This window comes from Rhinolophus sinicus, chromosome 15 (genome assembly GCF_057876585.1).
Source record: "Rhinolophus sinicus isolate RSI-liver-muscle chromosome 15, RSI-T2T, whole genome shotgun sequence".
NCBI lineage: Eukaryota > Metazoa > Chordata > Mammalia > Chiroptera > Rhinolophidae > Rhinolophus > Rhinolophus sinicus.
Window position 1 is genome coordinate 103,988,950 of NC_142515.1, and position 15,375 is coordinate 104,004,324.

Consider the following 15,375-nt stretch of genomic DNA (forward strand, 5'->3'; position numbering starts at 1 on the left):
GAGAGGAAGTAAGTAGGAATATCGATGAAACACATTCGGCCCTAGCTGGTTATTGTTGAAGCTGAGTGAGAGAGGCTTCATTCTATTAGTTTCTCTGTTTTTGTTTATGTTTGAAATTTTTTACAATAAATAACTAAAGAATAAATATATTTTAACATCCACTGAGAGAAATAACATTGATAGAAAATTCCCTAAAAGACAACTACTCCATTGACTGTTTTGGATATGATACCAGCAACTTCTGGGTTAAGCCAGGGCCCATCAGAGAAGCACACCAGCACCCACAGGGGTGTGTGAACCAAATTGTCCCTGGTGGATGTCAAGACCCCAAAGAGAAGAGCAGTGTGAACGACAGCTCACAAATCTCCTCACACTACTCACTCTAAGGTTATCATTCGCATTACTGTTGATTATCCTATATTACACAGTGTCCTCCTTATAACTATCCCTGAAAGAAATTTCTTTCTGGTTCTAGAATCAGGAAATCTTATGATTCCCCCAAGCACATAGGTTTTCAGTATCATTAAATAAAACTGAAATCAATCACCATTTCACACCCATTAGGATGGCTATTAACAAACAAAATAACAAGTGTTGGCAAGGATGTGGGGAAATTGGAACTCATGTGCTTTGCTAATGGGAATGTAACATGGTTTAGCCATTGTGGAAAATGGTATGGCAGTTCCTCAAGAAATGAAACATAGAATTATCATATGATCTAGTGATTCCATGTCTGAGCATACAGCCAAAAGAACTGAAAGCTAGGTCTCGAAGAGATATTTGTACACACGTGTTTATAGCAGTGGTACTCACAATAGCCAAAAAGCGGAAGCAACCGAGTGTCCATTGATGGATGAATGGCAAAACAAAATGTGGTCTATACATTCAATGGAATGTTACTCAGCTTTAAAACAGGCAGGAAATTCTGACACATGCCGTACACAACAGGGATAAACCTTGAGGACATAATGCTAAGTGAAATAAGCCAGTCACAAAAGGGTAAATATTGAAGGATTCCCTTACAGGAGATACCTAGAGTAGTAAACCTAATAGAGACAGAAAGTAGAATGGTGGTTGCCTGGGATTGGGGAAAGGGGAAATGGAGAGTTTTTATTTAATGGGAACAGAATTTCAGTTGGGAAAGATAAAAAAGTTCAGGAGATGGATGGTGGCAATGGTTGTACAACAATGTGAATGTACTTAGTACCACTGAACTGTACACTTAAAAATGGTTAAAATGGTAAATTTTATATTATGTATATTTTATCACAATTTTAAAAAATTGAAATCAATCACACAACTAATTGATCTTTACATTGCTGCCAGAAAATACAGTCAAATTTGTGGCTAACTTTTATAAATTACATTGTATTATGGCATGCGCTGTTTGTATATTTCACTTCTCATAATTTTCTCTGGTCTAATATTTACTTAATTCTAACATATGTTATTTTGCCATGTCTTGTATATATTTTAATTTTTCCTTAATTTATTTTACAACAAGGCACAAGATAAATGGTTGGGAAGAAAGAGAGCAAGAGAGAGAATATTCTGTTTTATGTCATCTGCAACATGGGGCTCAGTATTTATCTTTAAAATGTCGGTTGAATTAGATTGAATAACAATTAATTATTTTTAGTTCTTGTTGTATCTCCATTTCTGTTTCTCTTCTAAAAAACATTAACAGAGAAACAGTAGAAATATGATTTTTTTTCTTGTATATCCTATTGAGCGTATTTTCTCTGTAGAAATTTAAGAAATTTCTGCCAAATTTGTAAAATAAATTAAATAAATCTTTCTCAGTTTCAAAACTTCATTTAAAAAGTTGGTCAATTGGACCAACTGTATACTAGTGATATTATAATAGTGAAAAAAATCAGCCCAAACTAATCAACTCTATAGTTGAGGCCAAAAGATAAATAATGGTATTTTCTGAGCGCTCTATACTGATTCACAAGGAAGAAACCAGTCTAACTTAATTTAGACCAGTGATGAGAGTGGGCCTCATAGAAAGTTTAACATAGGCTGGCCAGTACCTAGCCAATATTAGATCAGTTTTCAACTAACGCTATTATCCAAGATCCCTAAGTTAAAGGACTCATTAGATCTTATGCAGGAGAGATAATGGATCAACTGGAACTGACTATTGTTGGGGTCACTGGCTTGGGGCCTTGATCAAAGCTAGCTCTGACTGGGAGAGCAGGTGGCCCCCCCAGGGGGCACCTCACTCTCAGGGGTGAGCAGCAGTGCCTGAGATCTAACAGCACATTCTACACCCCTGTCCTAAATGCCTTGATGATCTCATGACATTGTGACAACAATCCTATCAGGTAAATATTCTTCCCCTCAGGTGACCGATGGGGAATGGGGCTTAGAGCCTTAAGAAACTTGTCTGGAATCACACACCAAGGTTTACCGGACTGCAAAGGCCTCTTTGAATTCTGAATTCTTTAGGACTTCTCCACAGCATTGGTTTGTTTAGTTGGTTGGTTGGCTTTTTTTTTCAGGGGGATGCTTATTTCCCGGCTTTTAAATGCGTTCCAAATGGTTGAGGCTGATGGATACATGATCTCTAAACAAGGGGAGCATTACTTTATCAAACATTTGATTTGCTCCTTTCTACAATGGGTTCAGTTCCATTCTCTAAGCGTAGAAATCCCAACTCACATTCCAGCTTCCATCCGTTAAATATATTCTCCCGCTCTCCCCTGCCCCACCAGGATACCCTCTGACTCCAACTGTGCTCTCCAGGACAGGGTGGGCTGCTCCATCCCAGCCAGGCAATGCCATCCAAACCAAAAGGGATTTTCAACACAGGCTTCGAAAGGTCTCGTCCCCCTCCCCTATATCATCTGACCGGTCCACACTCAAAAAGAAAATAAAAATTGAGATGCTCACACATGAAAAAGATATATAAAATAAAGTGTGTCCTAAAACATGGTTCCAAATGACCAATTCTTGTCCCTTAAAGGTGCTCTAGGTTCCCATGAGAGGAAGGCCTATTTTTGTTTCCCCAAGTACTTCACCACTGAAGACGTTTGCACCAGTTAGCAGCCTGCTGTTCTAACAGTCTTGTGAATTTAGATTGTTTGGTTAATTATAAACACATTTCAAAGTCATTCTTTCTGGCCTTTTTCCTAGAATGAGTGACTGCCACTCCACAGCTCACAGAATGGTCTTCAATAGTTTTCAGTCAAGGTTCAGGGAGAAATATGCCACACCGGGATTTGATTATTTACCAACATAATGTTGGATTCAAGCCAATGAGACACCAATATATTTTCCTTTGAAGTCTGACATATTGCCTGCTGTTTTCAATGCTGCTTTCTTGGCTGGCAGACAAAATAACTGTGGCTGTTTCAAAAATCACCTCCAATTCAAGTCGAGGGGGAAAAGTGTCTTGTGATTGGCTCATCTTACAGACACTGAGCTCATTCTCTTTTGGGGTGCCGAAGGTGAGTCCCCCAACAGCTACTGGGCCCTTGCTCTGTGATCAGTGCTTCACGCTATTCAAGAAAGAGTCTAGCAAATTCTTGGCACTTTGGCTATAAACAGAGATGTGTAATGAGATCACCAGCACATTTTCACGATGTCTTGGGTTGTCTTTTGCTCCCTCTTGTTTGAAGAACCCTAAGAGAACCTGACAGAGAAAACGTGTGTTGCAGGGAGGGGTTCGAGTTCACAGAGCCATTGCTGTCAGGCTACTGGGAGCCAAACAAACCGCAACAACCCTAAGAATTCACTGAGGTATGTCTGCTCCTGTCCCTTGGTATGCATTCCTCAACATTACACTGTCTCGCTGCTGAATCTTGCCTCTCACCAAACAGCCTGGAGGTCGGTTTCTAAATGGCAGGATCAAAGAATTGCGAGTTAGAAGTAATTTTGTCAAAAAGATGGAGCAGTCTGAAACAAAGTAAATTCTCGTTATTGAGAAGAAAGGATCTTAAAGGCTATTTAGTCTTAGTTCCCAATTGGTTAGGAATGACTTCTCTATCATTTGAATACCTCTAATGATGGAGAGCTCATTACCCTATGTCATAGTATAACATTAAAATTGCAAGAATATAATCAGATCAATCCCCCCTCTCTTGTTAAAGTGCTATGAACCAGGCCTTGTAAGTGTAAATTAACTTTAATTTCAAGTCATTCAGAAAGAATATAACAATATACACTGAGTAAAATCTTACAAGTAGTATAACTACGTGTGTTATGTTATATTACATATAAGTATTGCATTGTAATTTTTCACTTGTTAACTTCTTTTTATATATTTAATTTCATTATTTTCCACTTCAGCTTTACTCAATGTGTATTTATTACTCTTGACACAACATTTTATAATATACATTCTCATTACAGGGAGACATTATGTCCCAGTTGTCTGAAATCCTCCAGGTTGATACCTCATTATATTAACATAATTTTTAATAGCACCCTTTTCACTCTCAAAAGTATCCTTGCTTGGATGATAAATTTTATGGTCAAGTACTATACTTTAAAGTTGTTTTTTTTTAAAAATTGGACTTCATTTTTTAAAATTGTACTAAAAAGCTTCACAAATTAAGACTGGAATCCCAACTCCCTACTTCTCTGCACTCTTCTCAGTGAATAAGCTTTAACTTTATTTTGAAATGATAGATCTTCTTGACTATGGGGCATTTTTAATAAAATGAATAGCTGTTCCTTGTTGAAGAACGACCACCACAGAGAGGCTGGATGGAGCCTGTGCTCTCCGTGTGGATGGAGTGGCCCACTGCCAACGGGATGTCACTTTCATTAAGTTATTGAGAGCCGGAGAGATCTTTCTAAGTCGGGCACCGTGTGCTGGCAAATGTAAGTGGATGTCCTCGCGCCCGACAAAGCATTCCCTCTACTTGACTAGATTTCTTTCATCTATGTGTGCCTCAGTTTCTCTGTCTAAAAGCGCACAATAATGCCCACTTCACAGAGCTGTTGTAGGATTAAAGGGACGACAGCCATAGGGCCCTCTCAGCTACCAGGAACAAAGACATTAAGTAATTGCAAAGTGTTCGGTTCTGCTTCTCCAGCGTGTGAAAAGGGGACTCCCGCTGACTTGAAAGAGAGCATCATACACAGATAAGGAGAAACCCATGGGGGAGCAGAGCCTATTACCTTCATTATCATTGTCCTAAAGTGCAGAGGAGAGAGACGGCAACAAAGAAGCTAAAGCACTGTGGTCACTGAAAAACAAGACAAGGACTAACCAACGGGCCACAGAAGGAAATCTGAAAAGACTGAATGTCCCAGTTTAAAATTAATCTGTGAAGACGGTATGCCAAAAACTAGGGAACCATCTAAATAGCCTCTGGTCACTTAATATAATGACACATTCGTGTCATTATATGCCCCTGTGCCTCACTCTACCCTTCCTTACATTATCCACTCAAATCCAAATGCCGAATGACAGTTCAATGGCCACTTTCAGAGTGGATTAAATTTTAAAGCTCCGAGTCGACAGCAAGGTACATTCAAATGGTTAAGCAATAGATAATGAAATTGAAATGCGTAATACTACCTAGGCATAAAATATTAAGACCTCTGAAAGTGAAGAATGAGTTTGGACAAGTAGAAAGTGCCATTGTTGCTTTGGTGAACTCACAGTCAAGTAGATGTAAGACATTCTCCTGTACATTAATATATGCTACTAAAATCAAATGGCAAAAACGATAAACAGTAGGAGATGTCGCCCCAAGCAGTATTTCCCCAGCAAAAGCTGTGTCTCAAAAGTCCTTCAGAGCACCCTGGGAAGCCACAGAAATTCACAAATCAATTTGCCAGATTGTATTGCCTGGAAATCACATTTTGTGCATGGATCTTAGCTGAAAGGCACTTCTGAATTTACCTGACTCTCCCAGGGCTTCTTCAACCAGTGCCAAGAGTTGGGGGACATCATAAAAAGAGCATGGACTTCAGGGTCAACTAAAGTTGGGCTCAAATTCTAGCTCCACCATCTCACTGGCTGAGTGACTTGGGACATGACCTCCCCGATAAGTGGATTACATAATCCTACCAGCCTTACAAGGTGCTGAGAGGCTTACATGCCCAATACATGTCTAAGAGCCAAGTGTTATACTTAGTTTGACCTATTCCGTACAGCTGTAAACAACCCAGAGAAAAGCCCACCCCAAAACCAGTGGCTCCCTCATTCCACTGTGTGGACAAGTAATATAAGAGAGAACAGTTTTAAAAACATTAACAATAAACTTTAACAATAATTTTTAAAAATTAACATAAAATGCCTGCATATATTTGACCAAATAGGGGCTTTGATTTAAGCATCTGGAAGAACCAAAGGGTGGTTCTGATAATGTAAAAATTCTTAGATGCCAAAAGGTATTCTATTTTACAATCTATATAATTCTGCACTTATAGAAATTATGCACACGATCCATCTCTTTTAAAACTACACACTTCGGCCATTCACAGTGAGCTTCTCAGGGCTGCCTTTGGTTCTGAATACATAAAATTAAGAAATAAAGGGAAGGGCCTCAGAGCATCCCATCAGCCTTCTCATGCTTCAGGTGAAAAAACTAAGGCTTGCAGATGGGAAGTTGCTTGCCCAAAGTCCAACAGTGAAGGATTTTGGGGAAAGCCACTATAAACCAAACCTGGGACAAAAATAATAATAATTTCATCACAGAGCTTTATTCATGGATATTTCCAATTCTGTAGCCAAACAATGTCATTGGCCTGCCTGGTACCAGCTCCGTCCTTTGGGAAGGAAGTTTCCCTCCAATATCACAATTCAAGGAAACCTACGAAGCCAGGTCAGTCACACTTTACATTTCCCAGTATGACATGGAACCTAGTTTCTATCATATCTCAGGGGTTGAAAAGTCTGAAAGACAAAAATAATCATCAAAAGAACACTTTGAATATTGATGTGAAATTTGCTGTGTCCTGGTAACAGATACTGCGCTAGGCCTGCAACTTAGGTAAAATGTCATCATCTGAACATAATTTCTCAGAGGAAAGATAACAAGTCAAATATTTAGCACACATTTTTAGAGTGTCCATTATGCTTTTTTCTATGAAAATCAAATTCTCGATTTAAATTTCTGAGCATAATAGTTTCTAACCACTAATCAGTATAGTCTAAAAGGTGACAACTCATATGGAACAAGATTTACAAACACCTAAGCAGAATGAGTTCCCTGTTTCACAATTCTCCAACTGTTAATCATCACTGATTATTAATTCTGCTTCTATCTCTGGGATTAGGGCAACATTTTATCCTCAATATTCTAATTTAGAGATGGGTTGTCCTGAGACTAATTTCCAGAACAAAGACACTCCAATGCTTAAAGCAGTATTACATCAAAAGCCCTTGCAGGAAACTACCGTCAAGATCAGGGTAGGATGGAAGGTAGAGGGCGTGAAGTCTGGGACTTCAGGTTTTCAGGAGGGGATAGATCACAGAATCTGTCTAAAGGCTGAGGGGAAGGAACCAGAATTGACAAAAAGTTGAAAATTCAGAGGACGGAGATGGAAATCCCTGAGAAGGTGATTCGGAATGGGTCCCAGGGCATTGCTGAAGAGAAGATGAGGGGAGTAGAAGGAGAGGCCAGAAAGGAAGAAAAGGGAAGGAGGAGAGGAAGGGGAGGGAGGAAGGGAGGAAGTGCCAGCTGTACAGACATTCTGAGGGAAGTTTAGGTGACATTTGCTACGAAGGTGAGAAACTATGAATTAAAAAGGGCCTTCCCACCAAAAAGTTTAGCATCTAACAGAGAAGTTCTGCTCAGCCATATCATTGTACATTGTAAATACGTACTCAGGGATTAGATTTTATTCTGCTTAAAACTTATTTATTAATTTCAGGTGTACAAAACAACATAATGATTAGTCATTTACACCCCTCACAAAGTAATAACACCAACAAATCTACTACCCCTCTGATATCATACCCACTTATTACAATATCATGGACTATACTCCTTATGTTGTTGTACTTTAAATGCTATGGGGGGGGGAATATAGATAATAGTTGATATTCAATATTATTTTATATTAGTTTCAGATGTACAGTGGTGTTTAGGTATTTATATAATTTATGAAGCGATCCCCCTGATAAGTCTAATATCCATCTGACACCATACATAGTTTTTACAACATTATTGACTATATTCCCCATTACTTAAAACATTGTAATTGACGTTTTCTCCTAAGGAACATACTTAGTTACTGATGGAGGAGAAAGAAATCATTCAATTAGATTGATTTTTGTAGAATAACAACTCAAAACTACTTGAATCCCCACCTTTAGCAAAGTTATATATCAATGTGGGGGTAAAAAAAAAAATCTCTCCTAAGAAAGAAAAACTCAAACCCTAAATTATCAGGTTAATTCATAGTGTGAATGTAAGAAACAGCAAATACACAGTTTGATATTTGGTTTGCAAAGTGAGAAAAGAAAGCATATTAAATTCTATAGAATCAGCTTTTATGATCCCAGAAATACTAAGAACTCAATAGTTTTTTTGGCTCCGATGATTTGTAAATATCCAGAAGAGCCCAGATTTTGAAGCCCTGAGGACACTTGCTAAAACTCAGAAATTTGGCACTAGTCTTTGCACACAGTTTGGGTTTTCTTTCAGAGTTGATATCTTACCAAATAGAGCCATCTGTGTTCCCTCTGGGAAAGGTTCGACTGTTCTGTTGCCATTGACATGATGTTTGGCTAGAAAAAAGAGAGAGAAAGAAAGAAATGCAAGTTAAGTGTAAAGTTCTACACACATACTAACACATGTCATTAAATGTGTCTCATTTTTAGTTAGAAATGGCACCAAAGATTACCCCGTTAAAAGAGTTTCAATTATTTTGTTTTTCATGTCAGTTTCAGAAGAGCCCAAAGATGCCCGAAGATGGTCTAGTTTGGGCATGTCATTTTGCAAATGAATGTGCCGAGGCTAGACCTTATGCAGAGTTGTACAGCTGGTGGTGGCAGAGCCAGCCCAACCTGAAAGCTCCCGATGCCTAGCCAGAGGGTCCCCACTGTGCCAGGCCATCGCCTGGGGAACAAGGGAAGCTCCGGGTTCCAGGGTGAACCGGGGTTGCTTCCCCCGAAGACTCCTGATGATCAGAATATTGAATCGATCAGTCAAGTGAAGTCATAAAAACAGCAGCATCACATTGGGACCAATTTTTCAAGAAACAGAATAGCAGAACACATCATTGCACTACAATTCGCGCACTGTTCCCAGGAGCCAAGGACACCTTCTTTTAGACCAGACAGACACTCTAGTGCTTGTTACTATTCTTCATCCACCCTGGTCCCCTGCACCAATCACCCTTTCCACCCCAGTGCATATCAAGGATTTAGAAACACAAAGTGACGAGGGCATGGTTTCCCAGCATTAACGTGTTCTCATAACCCCCAAACTGCAGCCAGATAGAGAATATCTGAGTATGGTCCATCCGTAAGTATTTGAATAACAGCCTGAGCAATGTTTGAATATAGGCATTAATGTTGCAATTGCATAACAGAAGAATTGCTAAAATGCTCTGACACTGCATCATGTAGCACATATATTTTGATTTAATGGGTCACATCAGATTTATTAAACTCTGGCAAAAGGCTCAGCACTAAAGCGAGGCTTTGAGGGGTCAAGGGGGAGGATGACATCGTTCTTGCCCTCACGGAGTCATCTCCCAGAGATGAAAATGTCAAAGGCAAACCTTACAATTATGTGCTAAGTCCTGGAATGGGGACTGAAGGTGCTGTAAGAGTTCACCGCAGAGGGACAGTAAGTTGGGAAGTCAGAGCCAGTGACCTGAAGGAACGGCAACTAGTATAGAGTTTTGAAGGAGACAGAGTTTGGCAAGGTGGAGAGTGAGGAAGCAACTTGAGATAGAGCCAGGAATAGACAGATGTAAACAAGGCATCGTCCTGGACCAGACTAGAGTCGAATCTGGGCGTAGTAGAGATGATATGTTGAGAAGCGATGGCCAAGAAGGACAGATTAGTTGGCAGGAACCAGGTCATGGAAGGTCCTGAGAATCCCATCCACACCCTTGGGGGCCTCAGGCAGCCTGCACTACACAACACCACTGCCGTCTTGCAGAACCCGAAGGACTCCAAGATTCAGTCCAGTTTAGACAATCCCTTCAGAACACCATCAGTTCTGGGGCTTCCACAGGTTCTTGAGTAATTGGGGCACTATCCTAAGAAGACAAAACCTGGGAGGATGGAAGGAGCCAGCCCAGGGTGAACAGAGAGCAAGTCTTACAGTAATCTCTAGGCATTAACTGACACAATTAGCAGACGCAAGATGAAGGGTCCCAGGTGGCACGCGACCTTCCCAAGCACTCACTAACATGGTTAGGACCACTGGTGACGGAATCCAACGAAATGTAATGAGGCCCCAAGTGGAGATCCCAGTTCCCTTCTATGATGAGCATCCCACAGCCCTGCCATTGGTTTTAAAAATGTCTGCCTTTATACATTATCAAGAGTTATAAACCCATTCAAACTCTGACCCACTACTCCCACTCAAAAGAATTCAACCTAAGGGAAAATGCAAGAGGAAAACAAGGTGATACACATAACAATATTTATTGAAATATTATTACTTCTAATAATGAAATATTAAAATCTAAATATTCAAAAGTAGAGAAATTTCTTATGAAATTATAATGCGTGATTTATCAAAAGCATGAAATATTATGCAACATATTTTAACTACAGCATCTGAAAGCTATATAGGAATGGGGAAAAATATTTGGGATAATGGTAAGTGAAAGCAATCCTATTATACATTGGCTGTAGATTATAATGACAACTAATTAAAATATGAATGCTTATGGGAAAAGACTGCCAGAGAAACATGCAAAAATGAAAATAACTAGGGAGATTATGCAAGATATTTACCTTTATTAATTTCCTTTGTCATTGTTAGATTCCTATTTCTAGATGAAAACGTTTGCTTGGATTTTTTTTTAAATCAACAAAATTATGGATTAAAAAAAAATTTTCCCCAGTACAGAGTTTCCCAGGACAGTTCATCAAGGCTTATTTACAGCCCAGCTGAAATGTCACACATTTACAATCAAAAGTGTATCCTAGTTGACATCTCCTCTGGGACAGCTCAAAACCACCTTCAACACAAGATGACCTTCTACTCCAAAACGGACCCTCTTCCAGCATCCCGACCTCCGGGAATAAGACCACCATCCTCCTACCTGTTCTCTTGCTAATTCTCTCTTTCTCACCACCCACATCCAATCTATCACCAAATCTAGCTAATTTTCCCTTCCAGACGTCTTTAGAATCCTTCCGCTTCTTCCCTTCACCACCAAAACCACTCCAGTCCAACGGTTATGGCCTCTTTGCCTGGACTCCTCCAAGTGCCTTTAGCTCTTCCTTCTCCAATTCATTCTTCCCAGTGTAGCCACAATTCCCTTTTGAAAAGAAACAATAACTCTGATTATAGGACACAAACTCCCCAACATCCTCCCCACCGCCCATGGCTCACTGTGCTGAGGCTAAGTCAAAATTCAACACAGCATTCAAACACAGCATTCTAACACAAAATTCTAACACAGTCCCACATGGTCTGACCACCTGGGTCCCTCATTCCTTCCATTATGGGGACCAATGACCTTCTTCTGCAGCACTCACCAGAGCTGCACCTTATACTTGGTCATTATTTGGACAAGTAGACTGTAAGCTCAGAGAGGGCAGGATTCATACATCTTTTGGCTCATCATATCCACAGTCCTATTACAGTATGGGATATATAATAGGTATTCAATAAATAGTCATTAATTAATAAAGGAAGACACAAATAGTTCTTAAAAGTCTCTCTTTAGCCATTATGAAAGATACATTATTTGATACACTAAAAATCCCACTCTCTTTGCATGTACATGTATATGTCCTTTATGTAAAAAGGATCATTAAAAATGGCCATTCAGAAATACATTCCCCAGTCAGGTGGCCTGGAGACCAAGGAACTCCTCTGTTCCACTCCTTAAATGCCCATCCCTCTTCCTTCCTATTCACCTACTCTCACCTGAGAAGGCAGAGTTGTTGGCAGAGGTGGAAAGATTAGAAATGCCACCTGAACTGGAGAGGAAGGTGGAAGTTCTCCTGGACTCCTGCTCAAGTTCTCCTGGACCCTGTCTTATCTTTTATTCTAGAGCTTGAGGCCCAAAGATAACAGGGTCTATAATATAAACTTGATTTTGCATTTCCTTCTCAGCTGTAGCTGAGTCTTACATCAGTCCCTGGACAGCAAAGACAGAGCATTAGCCAACAAGATGTATAGTACAGTATCAGCGGCTAAGGGCATGGGTTCTGGGACAAGACTGCCTGACACTGAATTTCCGCTCTCCCACTTCCTAGCTGTATGAACTTGGCTTAGTCATGTAAGCTCTTTGTGCCTCCGTTTCTTCTTTTGTAAGAGTTTCTTCATTGTAAGTTTTCCATTTGTACCTACGTTGTGGGTTGCTTTGAGAATGAAATGAGTTAATATTAAAGCACTCGGAACAGTGCCTGGCACATAGTAAACACTACTTAACTATTAGGCTAACGTTATTATCTATTTTATTTTTCACACGACCTGAATCAGGAATGACAAATACGTGGCCTATTTTTGCCTACCTTCCACTTTCATGCCCTCGGCAGACATCACTAATCAACCATAGCATACTTTTTCAATCCCCAAAAGTGGCCCCAAAATCCTTTCTCAATTTAGCACCCCATAGAGCCTTTCATTATTTAGACAGAGCATATGTGATGAAATTGTTATGTCCTTACTTGTCTAGGTGAATAAAACAGAAAGATGGTACAAAGAAGCCATTCTCCTCATTTCTACATAATAAATTGCAATAAAAGGAAGATCTTTTGAAAATCTCCAAAACTCTACCTATATATAGCTTTAGGGATAAAAGAATAGGGGGAAATAGGAGTGCTACTTTCCACTCCATGATGAGAGATCAGTGAGTTCTTAAAAACCAAGCAATGGCAATTCTATTCCTGGGCCAAGGCTGAACTTCCAAGGGCACTTTCCCCCTGAAACTCTGCTGAGGCTACTATTTGGGAGTCAAAGAAGCAGAGATCCTTTAAACACATTACATAGGTCAAATAAGACTGAGTGGGGGTGGGGGGAAACTAACCTGGGCACCTAATAAGCATTATAAATTTTTTTTTTTTCAAAATCGGTGGTACATTTCACCATAGAAACAATCAAACTGACTGAACAGAAAAGTCACTCATTGATTGGCTACTAACTATTGATTGGCAGCAGAGCATGAAATGGAGACAGGAGGGAGTCTCTGACAGGGACATCTGTTGCCTTGCCGCAGCAGGGTGTACACCTTCAATCTGGCTGGTTGGGCAAATGTTCCCGTCTCTGCTCCATGGGGGCACGTTCCAAAACCACAGGTTTCAGGAGGACAACCTCTGCGGATGGCCATGATGTGTCCTCAGTCAAGGGTATGTGAGGACAAGGAATAGATTTTCATTTATCTCGAAAGCCCAGTGCTTGAGGAGCAGCAAGGTTAATTAGAGCAAGGCTGGGTCAAAGTCAACTATTGGAGAGATTTTTGAAGGGGATTCGGGAGCGCATGCTCAAAAGCTTTTTGTAAGATGACACTGACACTATTTTTTTCTTTTTTGAATGTCTATTGCAGTTCAAACTTTATGACTGCTTTCTTCCTTAAAAAAAACACACAATAAAACTGTTTGATAATATAGTTGCAATAATGCAAATTCAGACATAAACCAACCAGTGATTAGTTTCATGTCCTGTGCTCAAACTGAGATAGCTAAAATTCGTATCTTCTGGGGGAGGAAGAAGGGGGGGATCAGATAGTTAAATGACAGGGAAGGGGGTCTGGGGGGCTCCCAGACCCTCAGTATTCTCCTGTACGTCCAATCTCCTCCAGCCATGGCAACACTACCTAATTGGACAATTCCGCTGGACCCAGAATCATCCTGGGACGGGAACAGCCTTGTATCAGACTAAAGCTTCAGAGCTGCAGATCAGCTAGCAGTGCAAGCCCCTCCCCCGTCATGTTACTGACACCACGAAAAACCCCACGCCCACTTGTCAGGGGCTCCTATCAGGTATTCATGTCATTACGAAGCTTATCAGTGGTGATTAGGTTCAGTTGGGGACTGGAGGAAACGTGCATTTATTTCACTAATATGGCAACAAAAGCCTGTCAAGCCCCAAAACAAAATATGATCTCACAGTTCCCCCCACCCCTGCCACCCTCATTGTCTGCTTCTTTGTGGCTCTTTCCCCACATCATACATTCCTGGTGTCTCAAGGTACAAGCCAGCTTGGGACTAAGCAGGGTTCCCATTTGGCCCACAAGCTCTAACTTTGCACCAGCCTCTCCCGTCTCCAGCAGAGGGGCCCTTGATCACACTGACCAAGCACTTTGGGCCCTGGTCTTGCCAAGACGCCCTCCACAGCATTTTAAGGATGACTTGATGACTGTAAGTGTTGATTTGTAAAGAAGGGGAACCAAGAGTCTTGAAGATGCAACTGACACCCATCACTCAAATGTGGAACAGGTGCACTGGAAGAGGCTCGGTAATGATGCTTTTGTAATAATGTAGAAGCAGGAAAAGCAAGACACAATAAAAAAAATTCTACCCAATTAAGAACAAAGGCACAGAAAAATGACTAAAAGGAAACGGTAAAAATGTAACAGTGGCTGCTTCTACCTGCTGAGTTATGGGTGATTTTTCTTCCTTCTTTATACTTTTATGTAATTTCCAAATTTTAAAGCAAAGATGTCTTTGATAATCTGTAAACTGTAAAAAGAAAAAAGAAAACCTAAAAAGCAGACTTGAAAAACCATTCCAATATTGTTCATTTCACTAGGGAAGAATTTTATTTTCACTTTCAGAATACCGTAATTAATTACCACATTTAAGAACCATGTCTAGACAGTTTTGGAAACATGGAGGAAAAACAGAGGGTTGCTAGAGGGGCGGGGGGGGGGGTGGGGATAAGGGGAAGGTGAGAGGTTTTGGGAACGTACAGGGGGATGGTGGATGGGGGAGGGGGGTTCACACAGTGTGAGGGATGTAAATGATAAACGTCTAAGTTTTGCTTTGTCTTGTGCACCTGAAACTAATAAAAAATAAATAAATAAATAAATAAATAAAATAAAAAATAAAAAGAACCATGTCTAACTTAGGCACCTGTGATAAGCATATAATACTAATTGATGGAAAATTTCCACCTGACCTTTATGAAATTTCCCCACCCCTCCCCCTTAACACATGTAATTCCTAATGACTACCAAAGTTAGATCATCTTGAGACCAGAAATTCCATGTAAAATAAGGTTAAGGATTAAAATCTTTATGTCAGTCTGATAAATGTGACATCCCAGT

General features: G+C 40.2%; 1 protein-coding gene across 3 annotated transcripts in view; it reads right to left on the minus strand.

Annotated features, from left to right (window-relative positions):
- The window catches only part of MSRA (methionine sulfoxide reductase A), a 337,239-nt gene that overhangs the window by 195,582 nt on the left and 126,282 nt on the right, over positions 1-15,375 (minus strand). For all 3 annotated transcript variants that reach the window (XM_074338344.2, XM_074338345.2, XM_088792546.1), the window contains exon 2: positions 8,630-8,698. In XM_074338344.2, the coding sequence (XP_074194445.1) occupies positions 8,630-8,698 (69 nt within the window). The remainder of the gene's footprint in view (positions 1-8,629; positions 8,699-15,375) is intronic.